Source organism: Girardinichthys multiradiatus, chromosome 6 (assembly GCF_021462225.1).
Source record: "Girardinichthys multiradiatus isolate DD_20200921_A chromosome 6, DD_fGirMul_XY1, whole genome shotgun sequence".
Taxonomy (NCBI): domain Eukaryota; kingdom Metazoa; phylum Chordata; class Actinopteri; order Cyprinodontiformes; family Goodeidae; genus Girardinichthys; species Girardinichthys multiradiatus.
In genome coordinates this window covers 15,940,721-15,959,150 of record NC_061799.1, presented here as the reverse complement: position 1 = coordinate 15,959,150, position 18,430 = coordinate 15,940,721, and the positions used below count along the sequence as shown (strand labels likewise).

Genomic DNA, 18,430 nt, shown 5'->3' with positions numbered 1-18,430 from the left:
GCCTGATTGGTGGTTTCTAGCTGTATTAACTGAAGCTGGGTGCTAACTTTTAAATGCTCTTCCTTTGGTCCAAAGATTATTACTTCAGTTTTGTTTTGATTCAGCTGAAGAGAATTTAGGCCCATCCATGCATTGATTTCTTCTAAGCATTTACCAAGCGCTTGAATGGGTTCATAGTCACCTGGTGACATCATAACGTATAGCTCTGTGTCATCTGCATAGTTATGATAACTTACGTTGTTGTTTATTAAAATCTGAGTTAGGGGGAGCATGTAGATATTGAATAGGAGGGGCCCTAAGATGGACCCTTGGGGAAGGCCACATGTGATTTTTGTGCTCTCTGATTTAAAGTTACCTATTGACACAAAAAAGTCCCTGTCCTTCAAGTAGGATTTAAACCTGAAAACCTGAAAGGCCGACCCAGTTTTCCAGGAGCTCTAATAAAATGGAGTGATCAACAGTGTCGAATGCTGCACTAAGGTCCAACAATACCAGCACTGTGGTTCTTCCACAGTGTGCATTTATGCGGATGTCACTTAACACCTTGACAAGAGCAGTCTCTGTACTGTGGTGATTAGGAAACCTGACTGGAAGATATCGAAGCGGTTGGTTGTTGTTAGGAAGTTGTTTAACTGCTGAAACACAGCTTTTTCAATAATCTTACTGATGAAGGGGAGGTTTGATATAGGCCTGTAGTTCTGGAGTAGCAGCTTGTCCAAGTTGCTCTTTTTCAATAGAGGTTTGACAGTTTATGGCTTTTGTTGATTGTTTATTACTGTCTCTTATCCTTTTGGCTTTGTTCTTTCTGTCACATATAAGCACAGAGATTTTACAACTATCTCCTATTAGGGGCCCACGTTTTTCCTGGACATGCTCAATTCTGATAGTTACCACTGGGGCCCAGACTGAATCACAGAGACGTGATTTGAAGGTCCTGATTAGGCGGAGATAGATTAGGAGGTGGTGGAGGTCTGCGGCATTTGGAAGATGTTGGTTTAGTAGCAGGGCCTCGGCCACGGGGGGTGTTGAATGGAGAATATGTCAGTGCCATTTGGGTCCTGATTTTAAGAGCTCCTTTCATGTTATCAGAATCCAGTAAAGCAAAAAGCGGGCTCAGTGGGGAGATGGGAGAGTTCTGTGCAGTCTGGGTCCGGGTTTGGGGGGAGGGGGGTATAATGTGGGGGTCCACTTCTCCTGTGGATTTTGACGGGGAGACCTTTTGTGATGACCTCTCTTTCTCAGCCAACTGGCTGATTGTTTCTGCTGGAGCTGTTGGAGGCAGCATTATCATTGTTGTTGATACTTCATGTTCTCTGCTGAAGGTCGAAGCTGCTGGCAGATTATTTACTGAATAGAAGAGATTAGATGTGAGACGTCTGGCTCCCGGCTTGTTCAAACAGAAACCATCTTGCTTGAAGAGTTGTCCTTTTTCCCAAAAAATATTAAAGTTGTCGATGAAGTTCACAGGTGTGGTGGCACATGTTTTTTTCAACCACTTATTAATCAGCAGAAGGGGTCTGCTGAGAAACACCTTGATATTGAGACCTCCAACAATATTCAGAAAACGAGTGAAATCCTCCTTCAGTCCTTCTGATTTTTTCTTAGCCGCGTCATCCATGGCTCCACAGTGTATAATAAGGTTTTCTAGAGACGGGCGCTTTTCTGTGATTGCAAGAATATTCTCTGAGATATCAGAGACCACGTTACTGGTACCAATCATAACGTCTGTGTTTTTCTTGTTGCATAAGTTTTTAATCCCATCCACAGCTGTGTTGCTCACTATTAGGGTTCTTGGTCTGGTGGGGTACTTTTTCTCTGGCAATTTAGGAGAAGACAGTTTAGAATTAAGGTTGTTCACAAACCTTTTATTGTTCTCAGAAGATGGATCATTTTCCTGGTTTTCATTCTGTAGTGGAGCAAATCTGTTTTGGAGGGGATTTCCATTATTTCCAGCTGTCTCACTCCTATCAGTTGTTGTGACAGCATCTCGCTGTCAAAGTCTCCTTTTCCCAGGGGAAACGGGGGCATTTCTCTGTAATTCTGGCCATTCTCATTTATTTAATTGCTGAGATCTTCCAGTGAGTCGACCACCTTGATTTTTTGGGCATGCACCTAAAACATGCCAGGGGGGGTCTGCCGGTAGGTTTATTCTCAGTGTTCTGATAGCCGGCTGAGTTGTTGAGCTGGCTGTCACTGTTTGGGATCAGAGTTGAATCATTGTTGTACCCCATATTCACCTCCACATTGACTTCTAGTCAATAGATTTTCATCTCCAAAACAGCCAATTTCTGTAAAAGTTTGTCGAACTCCTCTGTGGTGAAGGGAGGCATTTTGTGCTGATTAGCTGGCGTCAACTTGTCCTGCTTTCGAGTTAAATAATAATAATAATCCTTGGGAGTCGCTGGTAAGAAGTTGTTTTAGTCCAATATTTCCGTAAAGATAAAAAGTTAGGAGTAAAAGAATGCAAGCAAGCAGGGAGCTTAGGAGAAAAGCATCTGAGCAGGCAGAGAGGGGGAAGTAGAAGAATTTTAGATTTAATCTCAATTCTCTAGACAGGTTTGTCAAATTCTATTGTTAAGGTACAAAACAGGCACTTTTGCACTTAAAGGGCTGTTGTACCTTTGATTTGACAGTTTTTCTTTGCAGTAAAACAAAACTTTTGAGAAAAAAAACAAAAAACTATTATTTATTTCTTACAAAAAGTGCCACTGCATATTTACCACAGAAAGACACTGTAAATTATTCCAGATGGCGGATAATAGGGTACAATATGTACCTGCGCATGTGTACAATTCCCTTTGAGACTTTAGAGAAAGTTCACATTTCCTATGCTGTTCTCCCTTTGTGAGTTATGGTGCATGAACCGTGTCATTAATCAACACCTGCCTCTTTAGATAAAAAAAAACATGTTGTTTCCTCAAACCCTTTTTAATCTCTTGAACCCTGAAACCATGCACTGTAACAATAATCTTTAAAAATTATTGTTTGTTGGAGCTGTTTGTTAAAGGCACAGCACCAAGTGATTTAACCCCAAGGAAGAATGTTATAGGAGTGTTAATGTTGGACTCTCCCCCCTCATAACTCGTTGGTTGTGAATCCTAAAATTGGCAAATAAATGTGTGTTTGGCAAATAAACACTGCATTTGCATTCACAATATAATGTATTAGCAGCATACTGAAAGAGGCATTTTTTTGGCAGGGCACTGAAGCAAATATTATAAATTTAGATGAGTATTCTAAGTTCATATGCTCAGTAAATAAGTGCAGTACCTTAATGGCAGAGGTGGCAATCTGGAGGTGGTGGAGTCGCCTAAGGGTGCTCTCCCGATCGGTGAAATAAGAAGCAGCCAGCTGATGAAGCAGCTCCAGAGATACCACAGAGCTGTTGCTGTTGCCCTCCGACTTCTTGTTCAGCTTCTGCTTGTCCAGGAAAATGGTCAAAGACTCCTCCCCTGTAAATCAAAAAAACTATTTATTAATCAATGTCTGATTATGCCTGATTACTAATAGATACATATTTTCTTGGAAATCCTGCTTTTTTTTTAACTCGGGTGTTTTGGAAGTCACTGTGGTTTTGTCTTTTGCTTAATAATTCAAATAATTTACCAGTTTTCTTGACTTAGTCCTCTTATATCAAACAACTACAGGACAATTTCTATTAGAAAAGGAACTGTGAAGGCTTTGTGACTACTTCATGCAAAACTATAGAATGCAAACACTATCTCAGTTTGAGAGAAAACAATGTTCTTCTGGTTCAAATGAAGTGTGTGGAAAATCTATAGGAACCAGAAATAGGTTCTGTCTTTAAATGTGGTGTAAAATAATAAAGTAACTATTATAGTTCTTAGAGGAATTCTATGATTTGACTTTTTTCCAATGTAAGCATCAAGAAGACAAAAAGTGTTTTGTGTACATACTTTGGGACCTGCAACTACAAGTGAAAGTCACCACCTTTGCACTGAGTCCGAAATGTTTGAAAAGTAATTTATAGGAGTTTATAACAAATGTATGTAGTGTGAGCAGCAACCCAACCTTACTGTGAAATGTCCATTCAATCATTAGCAACACTTCAGAATCAGAATCAGAATCAGAATCAGAAAAGCTTTATTGCCAAGTACATTTTTGGACATACAAGGAATTTGTTTTGGCGTAGTCGGTGCAATACAATACAAATTAAACAGTATAAACATATCTACAATATAATATAAATATATGTGCACAGTTTTAAGTGAGTGAGAGTAAGTATAGAGCAGTATAAGATGCAAGAGCAATACAACAGTGCAGGTGATCATTGTGCAAGTATGGCAGTGCAAGTAAAGCAGGAGTCCAAGCTGAGCGTTAATGTAACGCATAGAGTTAAAATAGAGTTTAAAAATCAATTAATAATTAAACCCATTTAAAATCAGCAACGACCGCTAATTGTCATTATTGCATCTCCTCTTGTTTAATCCTGTTGGGACTGAAATAGGGAATTAAAATTGCCAGTGTCTCATATGCCCTGCGTTGCACTGCATGCTGAATTTTGCCATTTCGAGACAAAAGAAATCTGTTGAAAAGCACACATTATTTTTGGATACAATGACCTAAATTAGGGCAGCATGATAGCTTGGTGATTGGTGCTGTTGCCTCACAGCAAGAAGATCCCGGGTTCAATTCTGGGTCAGGGCATTCCACTGTGGAGTTTGTAAATTTTACCAGTGCATGCATATTCTTTTTACCCTGAGAACCTTGTTGTCCTTCAACGGTTCTGTTTTTAATTGGAGCAACTATACTGGGTATTCGAGATTGTCCTTAGCTGTGAGTATGTGTGTGATATGGTTGTCTATGCGTTGTGATGGACTGGAGACCTGTCTATCACAACACACACTCCTTACATACTGAGTTTGTTGAGAAACCCAGAGTTTTGGAAATAACTTACTTCTGCTGTTATTTATAGATTTTTTTTAATACTGATTAGTCTTGGGCTGCCCAGTGGCACAGTTATTAACACTGTTGCCTTGCAGCCTGGACTCTTTCTACATGGAGTTTGCGTGTCCTTTCCATTTGTGAATGGGTTCTCTACAGGTACTCCAGCTTCCTTCCACAGTCCAAAAACACCAATTGGTTACTTTCAATTGTCATTTGGTGTGTGTGCATGTGTGTGAGTGTGTATGATGGTTTGTTCGGTGCATCTCTGTGTTGCCCTGGGATGGACTTGGGACCTGCCCAGGGTGTACCCTGCCTCTCGCACAAGGACTGCTGGAAATATGCACCAGGCCCCTCTTGACAGATACAAAACAAAACAGGTTTAGACAACAGATGGACGGATGGAACGACAGACAGACAGACAATTAGTCCTATGATCTAATGTTGACTAGGTTACTTTTTGCTAACATAACAGCGTTTGTTAGTCAAGAAATAGACTAAGAACATTTTAAGGTGCTTTGAAGTGCCAGGATTAGCAAGATAGCATTACATCCTTTGGTTCATGTTGATTGGGGATGTGGGATATTGATGAATTGGCACTAATCCTAACTTGAGTGGCGTAACATCTTTGTCTGTCTTTCCAAGGAATTTTGAGACACTCACTGCTGACCTGCTAAGAAAAGTCAGATATGACAAAGAGTGCTACTAACAAATGAGAGGATTGAATGGTCAAAATTAAAGCAAAGATGGAATTTAAATGTCAAACTAATATCCCTTGTGATTCTATTATGCAGGTTGTTGTGGCATAGCTTTTTTGTAACAATTCAAACAATGTTATTCACTGGTCCTGATTCAAAACATTTGCATCCATCATTATGATATATGCCCCCTCTGCATATTCCTCAGAAGCATTTATCTCATCACACCAGTCCTGATAGGATGGTAATTGTGACGTCACCTACCGTTTAAGTTGACACATTAAGTAGCACAACCCCACATCATGTATCTGTCGCCTAATTGGCCAGCTTGCTTAACAGTCCACAGACAATAGCCTTGCTATCACTTCATTGCTGAATGCTAAATTGCTGACTGATGTTTCAACAATAAATTGGATAAACTTGAAGTTCTTATTTTTTGTCTAACATTTCAATACTGCTGTTTTTAATGATAAAAATGGCAATTGTTAACCTGTTTAGCTTCACAAAATTAATGCACATGCTTTAGCTTTAGCAAACTACATGCAAGGAGGAAATCAGCAGAACAAAAAAATCAGAACAACATCAAGAACGTACACTTTTGCTCTGCTTCAATCTAATTGGTATGCAGACTGGTTGCACACATTTAGCTTGGAATGTTAATTAAACAAGAGAGAATAAGAGTCTACCTATCAGTGTGACACAAAATTTATCTCTGTTCTGTCTCCAACACTCATTCTCCACCACATATACTAAAAGCCGACTCCCAGACAAAAGTAAAAGATGGAGATATTTAGGTACTTTTAGTAGAAATATTTAGAGATTTTATTTATTATATTGTACATACTGTATATACTGTATCAGTTTTACAAAGCAGGCGCCCTGGGTATTAAACACTTAATGGTTTTGTGTTTTGAGGCCAAAGCAGTCTTGTTTTGTGATTAACTCTGCAGGGGTTAAGGCTAAAAAAGCTCAAACATATAGATATAAGGAGAGCAAAAGCTTAGTTCTGTTCCTTTGCTATTTATTTAGACTCCTACAGTTGTGTGTATGTTCTTCAATGGAAAGGAAAAGTGGAATTTTACCACCGCAAGCAAAAATACTGGTTAAATGCATCAGGTTATAAGGCCTGGGTCTAGCTTTCCTTTCCATTTGTCTGCGGTGGCACACTGAAACAGGTCATAAAATAAGTACCTCTTCTATGAATTCCTAAGAATAAACACCTGCAGGTCCTACTTACCTCCCAAGGTAGCAGAAACCAGGAAGTGGGTTCCATACTTCTTGATGAGGTTTTCGTTGATTTGCTGCAGGGTTGGCCGTCGCCCCAGTAATCGCAGGTTGCGTAGGAACTCTGGAGCTAAGGGCAACGGAGCCTTGAGGAAATCTCTCTTTTCTGTGGCCAAGCTGTTCACCTTCCAGTGGCTGAACTCCCTGCAGGTATGAATAGATTTACAAGTGATGCACACTGTATTCTACTGTTAATTCATTAGGCCACAACCCAGGGCCTGCATGCACAATGACACCTTTGTAGTTTAAGTCTACATAGACAGTAGTAAGTATTTTATTATATCCATGACTGATCACATCTTTCTATCTTCTTTATCTGATTTGGCAAGAAAGATGAAAGAATATCTAAAGTGGTGTCTATACTTCAGCTCTTTTTGGCAACATATCTATTAATTTTTATTGTAAGTTACTCTGCAACAGACTGGAAATCTGTCCAGATGCTACCACATCTCTTGCCCATTGTCCACTGGAGATAGACATCAGCCCAAATGCAAACCAGAATAGAATTATGAAGGTATTGAAAATGGATGGGTTATTCTGTTACTCAATGGATGCATGGATGGTGTTTTATTTTTATTTTGTAGGTCCAAGGTTTTCTTGGTTGAACTTGATCTTGTGTTAAGGAATTCTGCCACCTCTAACTTTGCTTTCTGACCAGTTTTTGAAGTATGAGTGAAGATTTTGCCATGCTTAAACAGAGTTAGGATTTTGTTAAAGAGGAACACAAACCTTGTTGTTATGTAAGGGTGGATTAAATTAAAGCTATAGTGGTAATGGGGAAATATCTATCAAAATTTCAGACTTATTTTGCTTTCTGATCAAGTGGGAATACATGTGGATGAAAGTAACTCATGGTAATTTTGTCCAAAAAATTACATAATACACAACATGCTGTGCAAAACATATTATGCACAGCTGGCAAAAGCAGATCAAGGTTTTTCCAGTTAATATAAATAGCATAAACTGTGCTTAAAATCATGTCTTATACAGATGAAAAACCTATGATCCTGGTACTTTCCAATAAATGTTTCACATGCAAATAATAATGAACCAGTTCCCAAAATAAGTGACCACGGTGGGCTCTGTGCATTGAGGGACAAGCTGGGAGGTCAGACATTGGAGGTGGCTCCTGAGTGTGCAGCCATCACCCTTTAATAAAAACCTTTCTTATTTATTTGTTTTTTGTCTGAGCTGTATTTGCTGTTATTGTGGCTGAAGACAGAACAACTGGGACCTGACACAAAAATAGGTGCAATTTGCTCTTATCTGCTGGAATCAATGGGAGGGATTGTTCCTGTGTGTATTTAGTAAAAAATGCTTTGTGCTGTTCAGAAATAAAGCACAACAGTTACAAGAGTCATTATAAAGTACGAAAAAAACTGAAAACGGAAACACTACACATTAAGTCATCACAGTGTTATTAATTGGTATTTGTGTTGAAAATTCTTTAAAGGTTAGTTAAACTTTTCATGTCAAGTAATTAAAATATTCAGAAGGCTAATACTGTGGGTGGGTGGTTGGTTGCATTTACTTTATGTTGTTGTATTCAATTCAATTCAGTTTTATTTATATAGCACCAACTCACAACACATGTCGTCTCAAGGCACTCTTCAAAGTCAATTCAATCTTCAATTCAAGTCAGTTCTGTAAATTAAATTCAGAAGATTGTGAGTTAGATGTTTTGCCTGCCATTGCCTTAAACCCATAATATGAATTTCAGCTTGGCTTGCTAAGCAAATACTTTCCCCACAGCAAAAAAAAAATAAAATAAAATAAAAAAATGGTGCCACTTATTTTAATGTACCACAGAGAACAGCCTATGTTGCCAGTGTCATTCACAATCTTGCCTGTTTACTAAGTAAAAAATATATATATTACTATTAATGTACTAATTAATAAATTTGGCAGACTGTTACCACTATGTCTTAATCAAGCAAATGTGGTTTTTCCACTCTGTTGGGCCATCATCCATTTGGACAGGAAATGAACAGCTACAACACCTCCCAGCATGCATTGCAGCCCTGACGTCACCACCCAAAGTGATAAATAGCAGCTGACGTGAAGAGGCAGTCTCTGAAGAAATAGAAGCTTGCGGGCAGGTTTACTTGTCTCCAAACTTTTCCCGGAAGAGCTTGATAAAGCTGGAAATCTGTCTGATACAAGAAGATCAGAAGATTCATATCCCGATCGAAGACTGTTAGACCCTAACCCGAAGCAGGTGAAGACCCGAAGCACCGATTCCACCGTACCCTTGCTGAATCTTTACTTATGTGTGTGTTGCTTAACCATGCTGAGGTTTTTTGTACTATTTCAGACTCTATTCTTAGCAGAATAGAGTCTGAAATATGATTTTTTTTCCTCCTATCTTACTTTACTAAATGTGTGATTTCATTACTTTTCATAGATTTGAGTGGCTTGTTGCTGAAAATCGCTATATAACAGGAACAAACTAACAAAGGAAATCAAAGCAGCCAAGAGAAGCTGAAGAACAGCCTTTCCACTGGTGATACTTCGGCTGTATGGACTGGTCTGAGAAACCTGACTGCCTATAGGAGCCCCCCCACCCATCCTGAACAGAGTCCTCGCCTGGCCAACTGTCTGAATGGTTTCTACTGCAGGCATGACAGGAAGCCGTTCATGCCTCAAATCATCTCCTCCACATCCCATTCAGGAACAAATTCCTCCCATAAAGTAACCAACCCCCTACCTTCAGATCCTCTGCCTGCACTAAAGATCTTCGAGGAAGATGTAAATAGGCTCTTTCAGTGCATGAAAACAAAGAAAGGTGGAGGACCTGATAACGTCTCCCCATCATGCCTGAAAACCTCTGTAAATCAACTCACTCCGATCTTCACCTGGATCTTCAACAAGTCACTGGAGAGGTGTGAGGTCCCCTCCTGCCTCAAACGATCCACCATCATCCCAGTGCCCAAGAAACCCACCATCCTAGGATTAAATGACTACAGGCCTGTAGCCCTGACGTCTGTGGTCATGAAATCCTTTGAGCGGTTGGTGTTGAAGCACCTGAAAGACATCACAGGCCCCCTGCTGGACCCCCTGCAGTTTGCTTCCCGAGCAAACAGGTCGGCAGATGATGATGTCATCTTAGGCCTACACTTCATCCTGCAACACCTCGACCACCCAGGGACGTACGCCAGGATCCTGTTTGTAGACTTCAGCTCGGCCTTCAACACCATCACACCAGACATCCTCCACCAGAAGCTCACCCAGCTCAACGTCCCAGCCTCCACCTGTCAGTGGATCAACCACTTCCTGACGGACCGACAGCGGCAGGTGAGACTGGGGAGCATCCTCTCCCAAACCAGATCAATAAGTACTGGTGCCCCCCAGGGGTGTGTTCTATCCCCTCAGTGTGGTTTGGCTCATTCACAAAATAGGATAGGTCCAGACTGCAACAAATAATCAGGACTGCAGAGAGAATAATCAGGGCTGACCTTCCCTCCATCCAAGACTTATACAGGTCCAGGGTCAGGAAAAGAGCTGCAAAAATCTCTGCAGACCCCACACATCCTGCACATAAACTGTTTAAAGTTTTACCTTCAGGCCGCCACTACAGAGCACAGTTTACTAAAACCAGCTGCCACAGAGACAGTTTCTTGGTATTAATCGGATAGGTTAATAAGGTCTAGGCAGGGTGAGGTGTTGTTCAAAAGGTGATTTAGGATTAGTTAATCCAATGTATTAACTTGTTGCATGCAATATTGATTCAAGTTTGAATATTGTTGAACTCTGAAGCGCGGTTACGGAGAAAAGTTTAGATGTGTGTGTTCACCATGTTTCAATCAACTTAGTGCTGGCTCAGTTGGAGTTAAAGTTGAACTTTTGAAGTTTTCATTCAAAGCAAACTGAAGCTGTGGCCTGAGCCTCAGGACTGGCCACTCCATTGTCCCATCCTTTATGGCCCTCTGTGTTTTTCCGCTGTGTTCCGTCTTTTCCTGTTTTATTACCCTTTGTCTTAAGAAGAGCTGGATATCAGCTGTTAGTGGCTAAGGGACCAGCTGCTAGGTGCTTTACCGTGTCTGAGCTGGCTTGGTCGTAGCATTCTACCAGCTGACAGCTGCTATTGAGACGTATCAACCGGCCAAAGAAGGCTTCACCGTTTATCAATTTTGTTCTATTTTTCCAAGTCAATCCAAATTGTTGTTTTATTCCCACGTTTGTCCATAAACTGCTGGTTTGATTTTCATATACCTCTTGCGCACATCTTTTTTTTTGTTTAGTCATTTACTTACTTTTGTAGAATAGTACATGCTCAATTAGGTGAATGTGTTGGACCAGGATGGTGGATTGTAATAGGGGACTATCGGTTTAATACATTTTCAACTAGATAAAGAGACAGACTTGTGTCAAGTTTGTGCAAGAGTGATTTGTCTGTCAACTAAGGTTAGTGTTCCCCACCATTCAGTAAAACAGTTGATTTAACAACATTTAGAGACATTTAGCGTGGTTTTAGTTAATAATTATCAAATATTAATGAGATTTAATTACTTGTAATTATTCGTGCTGTGAGCCCAATAATCAAAACACCAGAGTGTATCTTTGTTTTCTATTCGTAAGAAATAATTTTTGGTTAGAATTTATGACTTCTGAATTATGATTTTTAATTATAGTGGCTGGGTTGCTCCTCACGGGACCTGGCCGGGCCAAGCCCGAATGAGAGACGCGAGGCCATCCCCCAGGGGGCCCACCACTTGCAGGGGGAACCGAGAGGGACTTGTGCAAAGAGGATTGTGCGGCAGACGAAGGTGGAGACCTCTGGCGGCCCAATCCCCGGATGCGTAGGCTGGCTCTAGGGACGTGGAATGTCACCCCACTGGGGGGGAAGGCACCTGAGCTTGTGTGGGGGTCGAGAGATAGAAATTGTCGGGCTCGGCTCCACACACCGTGTGGGCTCTGGAACCCATTTCCTTGGAGGGGCTGGACTCTCTTCTACTCTGGACTGGCCCACGGGGAGAGGGGCAGGTTGGGTGGGTTTGCTTGTTGCCCCCCAGCTCAGCCGTCTCGTGTTGGGGTTTACCCTGGTGGATGAGAGGGTCACATCCTTGCGCCTTCGGGTTGGGGACAGGTCTGTGACTGTCGTTCCGTCCTACAGGCCGAGCGGTAGTGCGGAGTACCCAGCCTTCTTGCCGTCCCTGTCAGGGGTGCTGGATAGTGCCCCTCCCGGGGACTCCATTATTCTGCTGGGGGACTTCAACGCCCACGTGGGAAACGACAGTGACACCTGGAGAGGCGTGATCGGGAGGAATTGCCTCCCCGATCTGAATCCGACTGGTGTTTTGTTACTGGACTTCTGTGCTAATCATGGATTGTCCATAATGAACACCATGTTCAAACATAAGGGTGTCCATCAGTGCACTTGGCACCAGGACATCCTAGGCAGGAGGTCATTGATCAACTTTGTTATCGTATCATCCGACCGTCGGCCGCATGTTTTGGACACTCGGGTGAAGAGAGGGCTGAGCTGTCCACTGATCACCAACTGGTGGTGAGTTGGATCCGCTGGAGGACAGGAAAGCCGGACAGCCCTGGCAGGTCCAGGCGCATAGTGAGGGTCTGCTGGGAATGTCTGGCGGATATACCCTCTACAAGGTACTCAAGGGTTCATGGGAGTATGCCCAACCGGTCTACATGTTTTTTATGGACCTGGAGAAAGCATTCAACTGTGTCCCTCATGATGCCCTGTGGGGGGTGCTCCAGGAGTATGGAGTCGGGGGCCCTTTATTAGGGGCCATCCGGTCCCTGCATAGCAGGAGTTTGGTCCGCATTGCCGGCACTAAGTTGGACCTGTTCCCGGTGCATGTTGGACTCCGGCAGGGCTGCTCTTTGTCACCGGTCCTGTTCATAACTTTTATGGACGGGATTTCTAGGCGCAGCCAAGGGCCGGAGGGGTCTGGTTTGGGGACCATAGGACTTCGTCTCTTCTTTTTGCAGATGATGTGGTCCTGCTGGCCCCTTCTAGCCAAGACCTACAGTATGCACTGGGGCGGTTCGCAGCTGAGTGTGAAGCGGCTGGGATGAGGATCAGCTCCTCCAAGTCCGAGGCCATGGTTCTCAACCGGAAAAGGGTGGCTTGTCCTCTTCAAGTTGGAGGGGAGGTCCTGCCTCAAGTGGAGGAGTTTAAGTATCTTGGGGTCTTGTTTACGAGTTAGGGAAGAATGGAGCGGGAGATTGACAGACAGATCGGTGCGGCTGCCGCAGTAATGGGGGCACTGTGCCGGCCCGTTGTGGTGAAGAGAGAGCTGAGCCAAAAAGCGAAGCTCTTGATTTACCGGTTGGTCTACGTTCCTACCCTCACCTATGGCCATGAACTTTGGGTCATGACTGAAAGAACGAGATCCCGGATACAAGCGACTGAAATGAGCTTCCTCCATAGGGTGGCCGGGCACTCCCTTAGAGATAGGGTGAGGAGCTCGGCCATCTGGGAGAGGCTTGGAGTAGAGCCGCTGCTCCTCCACATCAAGAGGAGCCAGTTGAGGTGGCTCGGGCATCTATACCGTATGCCTCCTGGATGCCTTCCTTGGGAGGTGTTCCAGGCACGTCCCACCGGGAGGAGGCCCAGGGGACGGCCCAGGACACGCTGGAGGGACTATGTCTCTCAGCTGGCCTAGGATGCCTTGGGCTCCCCCCAGAGTAGCTGGAGGAGGTGTCTGGGGAGAGGGACGTCTGGGTGTCCCCGCGACCCGGTCACGGATAAGCGGAAGACGACGAGTACGAGTACGAAAATTAGAAGCCTAAATATTAAACATCTTTCAAATTCTTAGTATCATGCCTCTTTTATGAGGACTGCTCTTGAATGCCCTGGCCAGAAACAACTTTGTTGCTGTTCTTGTCACTTTGGGTAAAAGAAAAAATTTTCTATCTTAGGAAATCTAGCCGATTTTATTGAGTCATTAACTGTGCAGCAATTTGTCCTCCTGAACAATCATGTAATAAAAGTGGACAGACAAGTGCATTAAGTCAATAACTTTGCAGCAAATCTTCATACTGAGCATCCATGTAGTGTTGTAGTGAAAACTCAATTTTAACAGGGAGAAACCTTCAGCAGCCTGGCTCAGTGTCAGTGGCCATCTGCTGCGACCGACTGGGGTTTGAGAAGACAGAGTATGTACACAAAAATCACAGGTCCAGGAGTACTTTCTAAATTATAGAAAAAGTAAAGAGGTAATGGCTTTAATAGCTAATTTAGTAGCTCCAGCTAGGAGAGAAAAACCAGTAAACATATTTGCTCTTAAATATTTGTAAAATTCTAAGGAAAAAACAGGACATGCATGGGGTGTGTTTCATGAAGGGAATATTTCAATCCCTTATCATCCCTAACCTCCTACTGGCCTTCTGTGGACAGACAGTCTATGCCGAAGGTCCCTGAATGGCAGTCTGGATTTTATTAAATTACCATCTTTCAGTCACTCTGCAGACAGAGGTCAGACAGGGGAGAAGTAGAAATAGGTATGCCAGAAAAAATATACTTTGTGTTTGTGAAGAAAACCTGCCTTAATGTCTCTAAGAAGAGAAAAATGGACAGGGGACAGAAATGTTTTCATTCAGGGTGGATGGACTCCTAGGTTCTTTATTCCTCAGTGGAATTTAAAACTGGTTTCTCTCAAAAACTAGGCAGTATTAAACTTGGATTATTAAACTTGGAAGTGTAACGTGCTACTATGAGAATAAATATACATTGTTTGGAGAATCATACAGACCTAAATCTGAGCTGAGACTACATTTAACACAGAACACAGTTTGACACCAGAATCTTGACAAACACCCTTATTGCTCAGCAACTTGTTGAATTTTGGGTCAAATAATAATAATAAAAAAAAAAACTTTCCTGGAAGTTTTAAAGAGATAATTCTTTTCATTTATTAAAAAACACTGCGTGAACAAGGAAAAAATTGGCTGTTATTATTAGTCAAAAATATACACAAAAGATGCATGTCTGTAGGCTCTCATTTTATTTTTAATGCTATCCTTATTTGACTTGATGATGAAAAAGGTGGAATAATTTAAATTTTAATATAGACAAATATGCCAGGCTAAAAATACCATTGTAAACCAGTCTAATTGTGTTATCTTTAGTATTTGTATTCCTTCAGGATTGCCTGTTTCTACCTCGATCCATCTTCCCACCAACTCTGACCAGCTTCTGTGTTCCTGATAAAATAAAGCCTTCCCACAACATATTACTGCCACCTCCATGTTTTCATTGTGGTAATGGTCTATATGGGGTATGTGCTGTGCTAATTTCTTTAAAAATAACAAATGAACAAATATTTTGTCAACACACACAACTTACACAATGTTTTCAATGTTTTCATCAGTACATTACACTGGTAGTCAACAGCTAGGTAATTTATGTCTGCTGTTCCAGGCAAGAGAATGTGATTTCTAAGTATTGTCTTAATTAGCAGTGTACTAGCTAGACACAGATAAAGAGTCAACAGATGTCTGGAAAATTTATTGATCTCAAGTCACTGAAAATTACTCCGTATTCTCATTCTTTCAGCCCCTGAGTTGTGTGAATATGGGAGCAAGACCAACAGATATATAGAGATGCACCGTTTCTACATAAACGTGCTAACAAAACAGACTTTGGTCATTAGAGGTATGAATGCAGTGGTCTGAAACAAAATACCAACAGTGACAATGTTTTTTCCCATGAGTCTAGCTTTCTCCCATGTAAACACAGACAGTAGAACATACCTGTACATAGGAGAAGGTATACATGTACTGTATCATTGACAAGGTTTCCTACTGGCTGCTACTTTTTGTGGTCAAAGGTTTGCCATTACACACAACACAGTATTATAATTATTCTGTTGACAGCTTAGCAGCTACTCAGAAACATACAATGGACCAGTTCTCTCTGATATTATACAGTAAATATGAATAGGGTCATTCAGACAGCCGACAGTACTATAATAAAGACAGCAGCAGGCTGTTATTAGTGTTTCGTTGTTGTATTGAATACTTGTCCTCACAGAAGGATTCAGTTTTGTTAGCATTTAGTACAGAGCATGACAAAGCTGCTCTTAGAAGATATGGCCTCAGGAGCATACAGTCACACTTGTGCTTCATTAGGAGGTTCATTCTCTCTTAATGTGCCAATTAAGGTCTGCCCACAGCTGCAGAGTCGCAGCACAACACTGGTACAAGCAACCCTGGGCCACACTTTTCTTTCTCTGAGGCAGTGCAACTAAGGCAGCCAGGGTGTGAGGGCACACTTCGAAGGAGCAGGGAAAAGATTTGAAGACAGAAAAAGTCAAGAGGAACAGAGACAACCTCTTACTTCTCAACTGTTGTTTTCAGAGACACCTACCCTTACTTCACTTTTTTTCACTTGCATTCTCAGTGTACTCCTTCTCTTACAGTCAAACATTTTTCTCTGCATGAACACGGCGCAGCAATGCGCTTTGTTCTCTCTCGCAATTTCTGCTCTCGCCCCCCTGCTCTCTGAACCACGTTCACAATAATTGCTCCAGCCACATTCGGACTTTTTTCTCAGATTTTTACCAAGCATTATGGTTAGTTAGTCCTGTAGATCCATAAAAAAATAGATGATTCTACAAAATTTAAAAACCTGCTGTACAAAAGTTAATATTTGGACGTTCAAATTAGCTACTTGTGAGTAGCTAATTAATGCATCTACAGTGCCTTGAAAAAGTATCAAACACCTTGAATGTTTTTACATTTTGTCAAGTAACAACCACACATTATTTTGGGGGATTTTATATTACAGCCCTACAAAAAGCAGAGCATGATGGTGAGGTGGAAGAAGAGCGAGACATAGTGAAGGATATACAAACAGGTCGGGTACCTGACCTCATCTCAAATAATTGCTTTTCTCAAAGGCCCTTTAAAATATCCTTACCTAACATTACAGATTTCACCACAACATTAACCTGCTCCAGGAGATAGCATCCTGAGTCTTCAAGATTTGAATGTTTTATGATTCTGAAGTGTTATATTTAAATGGTCTTGGATGAAAATCTGTGTGATATGAGAGGATATATATGGATGTCTCCCTGGGTGAATGTACACCATATTCACTAAATGCGTCATATCTCTCTAGTCAGGGTGCACAATGTCCTCCAATATGTGTGAACACAGCTGTTCTGTAAAGTCCCCAGATTGTTGCTGGTGAATTTTAGTGAACAAACATCCTTAATGCACTGTGCAATACTGAAGAAACAAAGAAAAGTCTTCAAATTCCAGCAGCATTTTAATTACGAATATTTTAAAATAAATCTCATTACCATGCTGCAAACTACAATTTGTTGCATGCATCAGCAAGCATTATTTGTAGCTCAGTATTTAGTCCAGCAAGTCACAGGATGGTAGTAGACTGATTTAGTGGTGCTGATGTAGACTGATGTATTTTCAGAGCTGCTCGGCAATGGGGGAACTTATGGTGACAGGGCCCGAAAAGCAACGAAGCACACTGCATCATTTACTTTTGTCCTCGCTCCGTTCCCTAAGAGTTAACAGTAAGGCTGCTACCTGACCACTTGGCTAATGATGATAGATTGTGTTAATTAAAAGGTTTTAGCACAGCACTGATTGCACCTGCAGCTCTGGCATCCATTTCTGCTGAAGAAGAGGAAATTTAGTTTTAAAATGAAGAAAAAAAACTCTACCTATATAGAAGTTTATTTTAGATACTTCTCCTGGCAGCATGTTGGAAAGACCAACACCTGGATGTCATTAGCTGTCAGATGATAAGAAAATCCTTGATTACCAGATTGGAGGACCAAACCTGACATAATTAAAGATACATTCAGAAATAAATAAATAAATGATTCAATAAAATAATTACTGGGCCAAAAACAAAATAAGAAAAAGAAATTTAGTCAATAATTGATCAGTTGATTAGATATAAATATATATTTATGTTAGTATCTAACTATTGTAAATTATCTCTTTGCTATTACTCTTATTTATTAATTTAAACCTACTTTTCAATCATACCTTTTTTCTTGAATTCTATATTTTTCCGTTTTTTATAAAATAAAATTAAAATGTTTGCTCTTTTCCCAGGACTTTTATATCTTTCATATTTATAAAAACATATATATATATATATATATATATTCACTACAGACCAAAAGTTTGGACACACCTTCTCATTCAAAAAGTTTTCTTTATTTTATTTGAATATTGTAGCTTCACACTGAAGGCATCAAAACTATGAATTAACACATGTGGAATTATATACTGAACAAAAAAGTGTGAAACAATTGAAAATTAGCCTTATATTCTAGGTTCTTCAAAGTAGCCACCTTTTGCTTTGATTACTGCTCCGCACACTCTTGGCATTGTGTTGATGAGCCTCAAGAGATAGTCACCTGAAATGGTTTTCCAACAGTCTTGAAGGAGTTCCCAGAGATACTTAGCACTTGTTGGCCCTTTTGCCTTCACTCTGCGGTCCAGCTCACCCCAAACCATCTCGATTGGGTTCAGGTCCGGTGACTGTGGAGGCCAGGTCATCTGGCGCAGCACCCCATCACTCTCCTTCTTGGTCAAATAGC

General features: G+C 41.3%; 1 protein-coding gene across 1 annotated transcript in view; it reads right to left on the bottom strand.

The window, feature by feature from the left end:
• brinp2 (bone morphogenetic protein/retinoic acid inducible neural-specific 2) overlaps positions 1-18,430 on the bottom strand; it is a 309,436-nt gene that overhangs the window by 130,053 nt on the left and 160,953 nt on the right. The window contains exons 3-4 of the mRNA XM_047369231.1: positions 6,841-7,031; positions 3,271-3,452 (exon numbers count right to left, since the gene is read on the bottom strand). Of these exons, the coding sequence (XP_047225187.1) occupies positions 3,271-3,452; positions 6,841-7,031 (373 nt within the window). The remainder of the gene's footprint in view (positions 1-3,270; positions 3,453-6,840; positions 7,032-18,430) is intronic.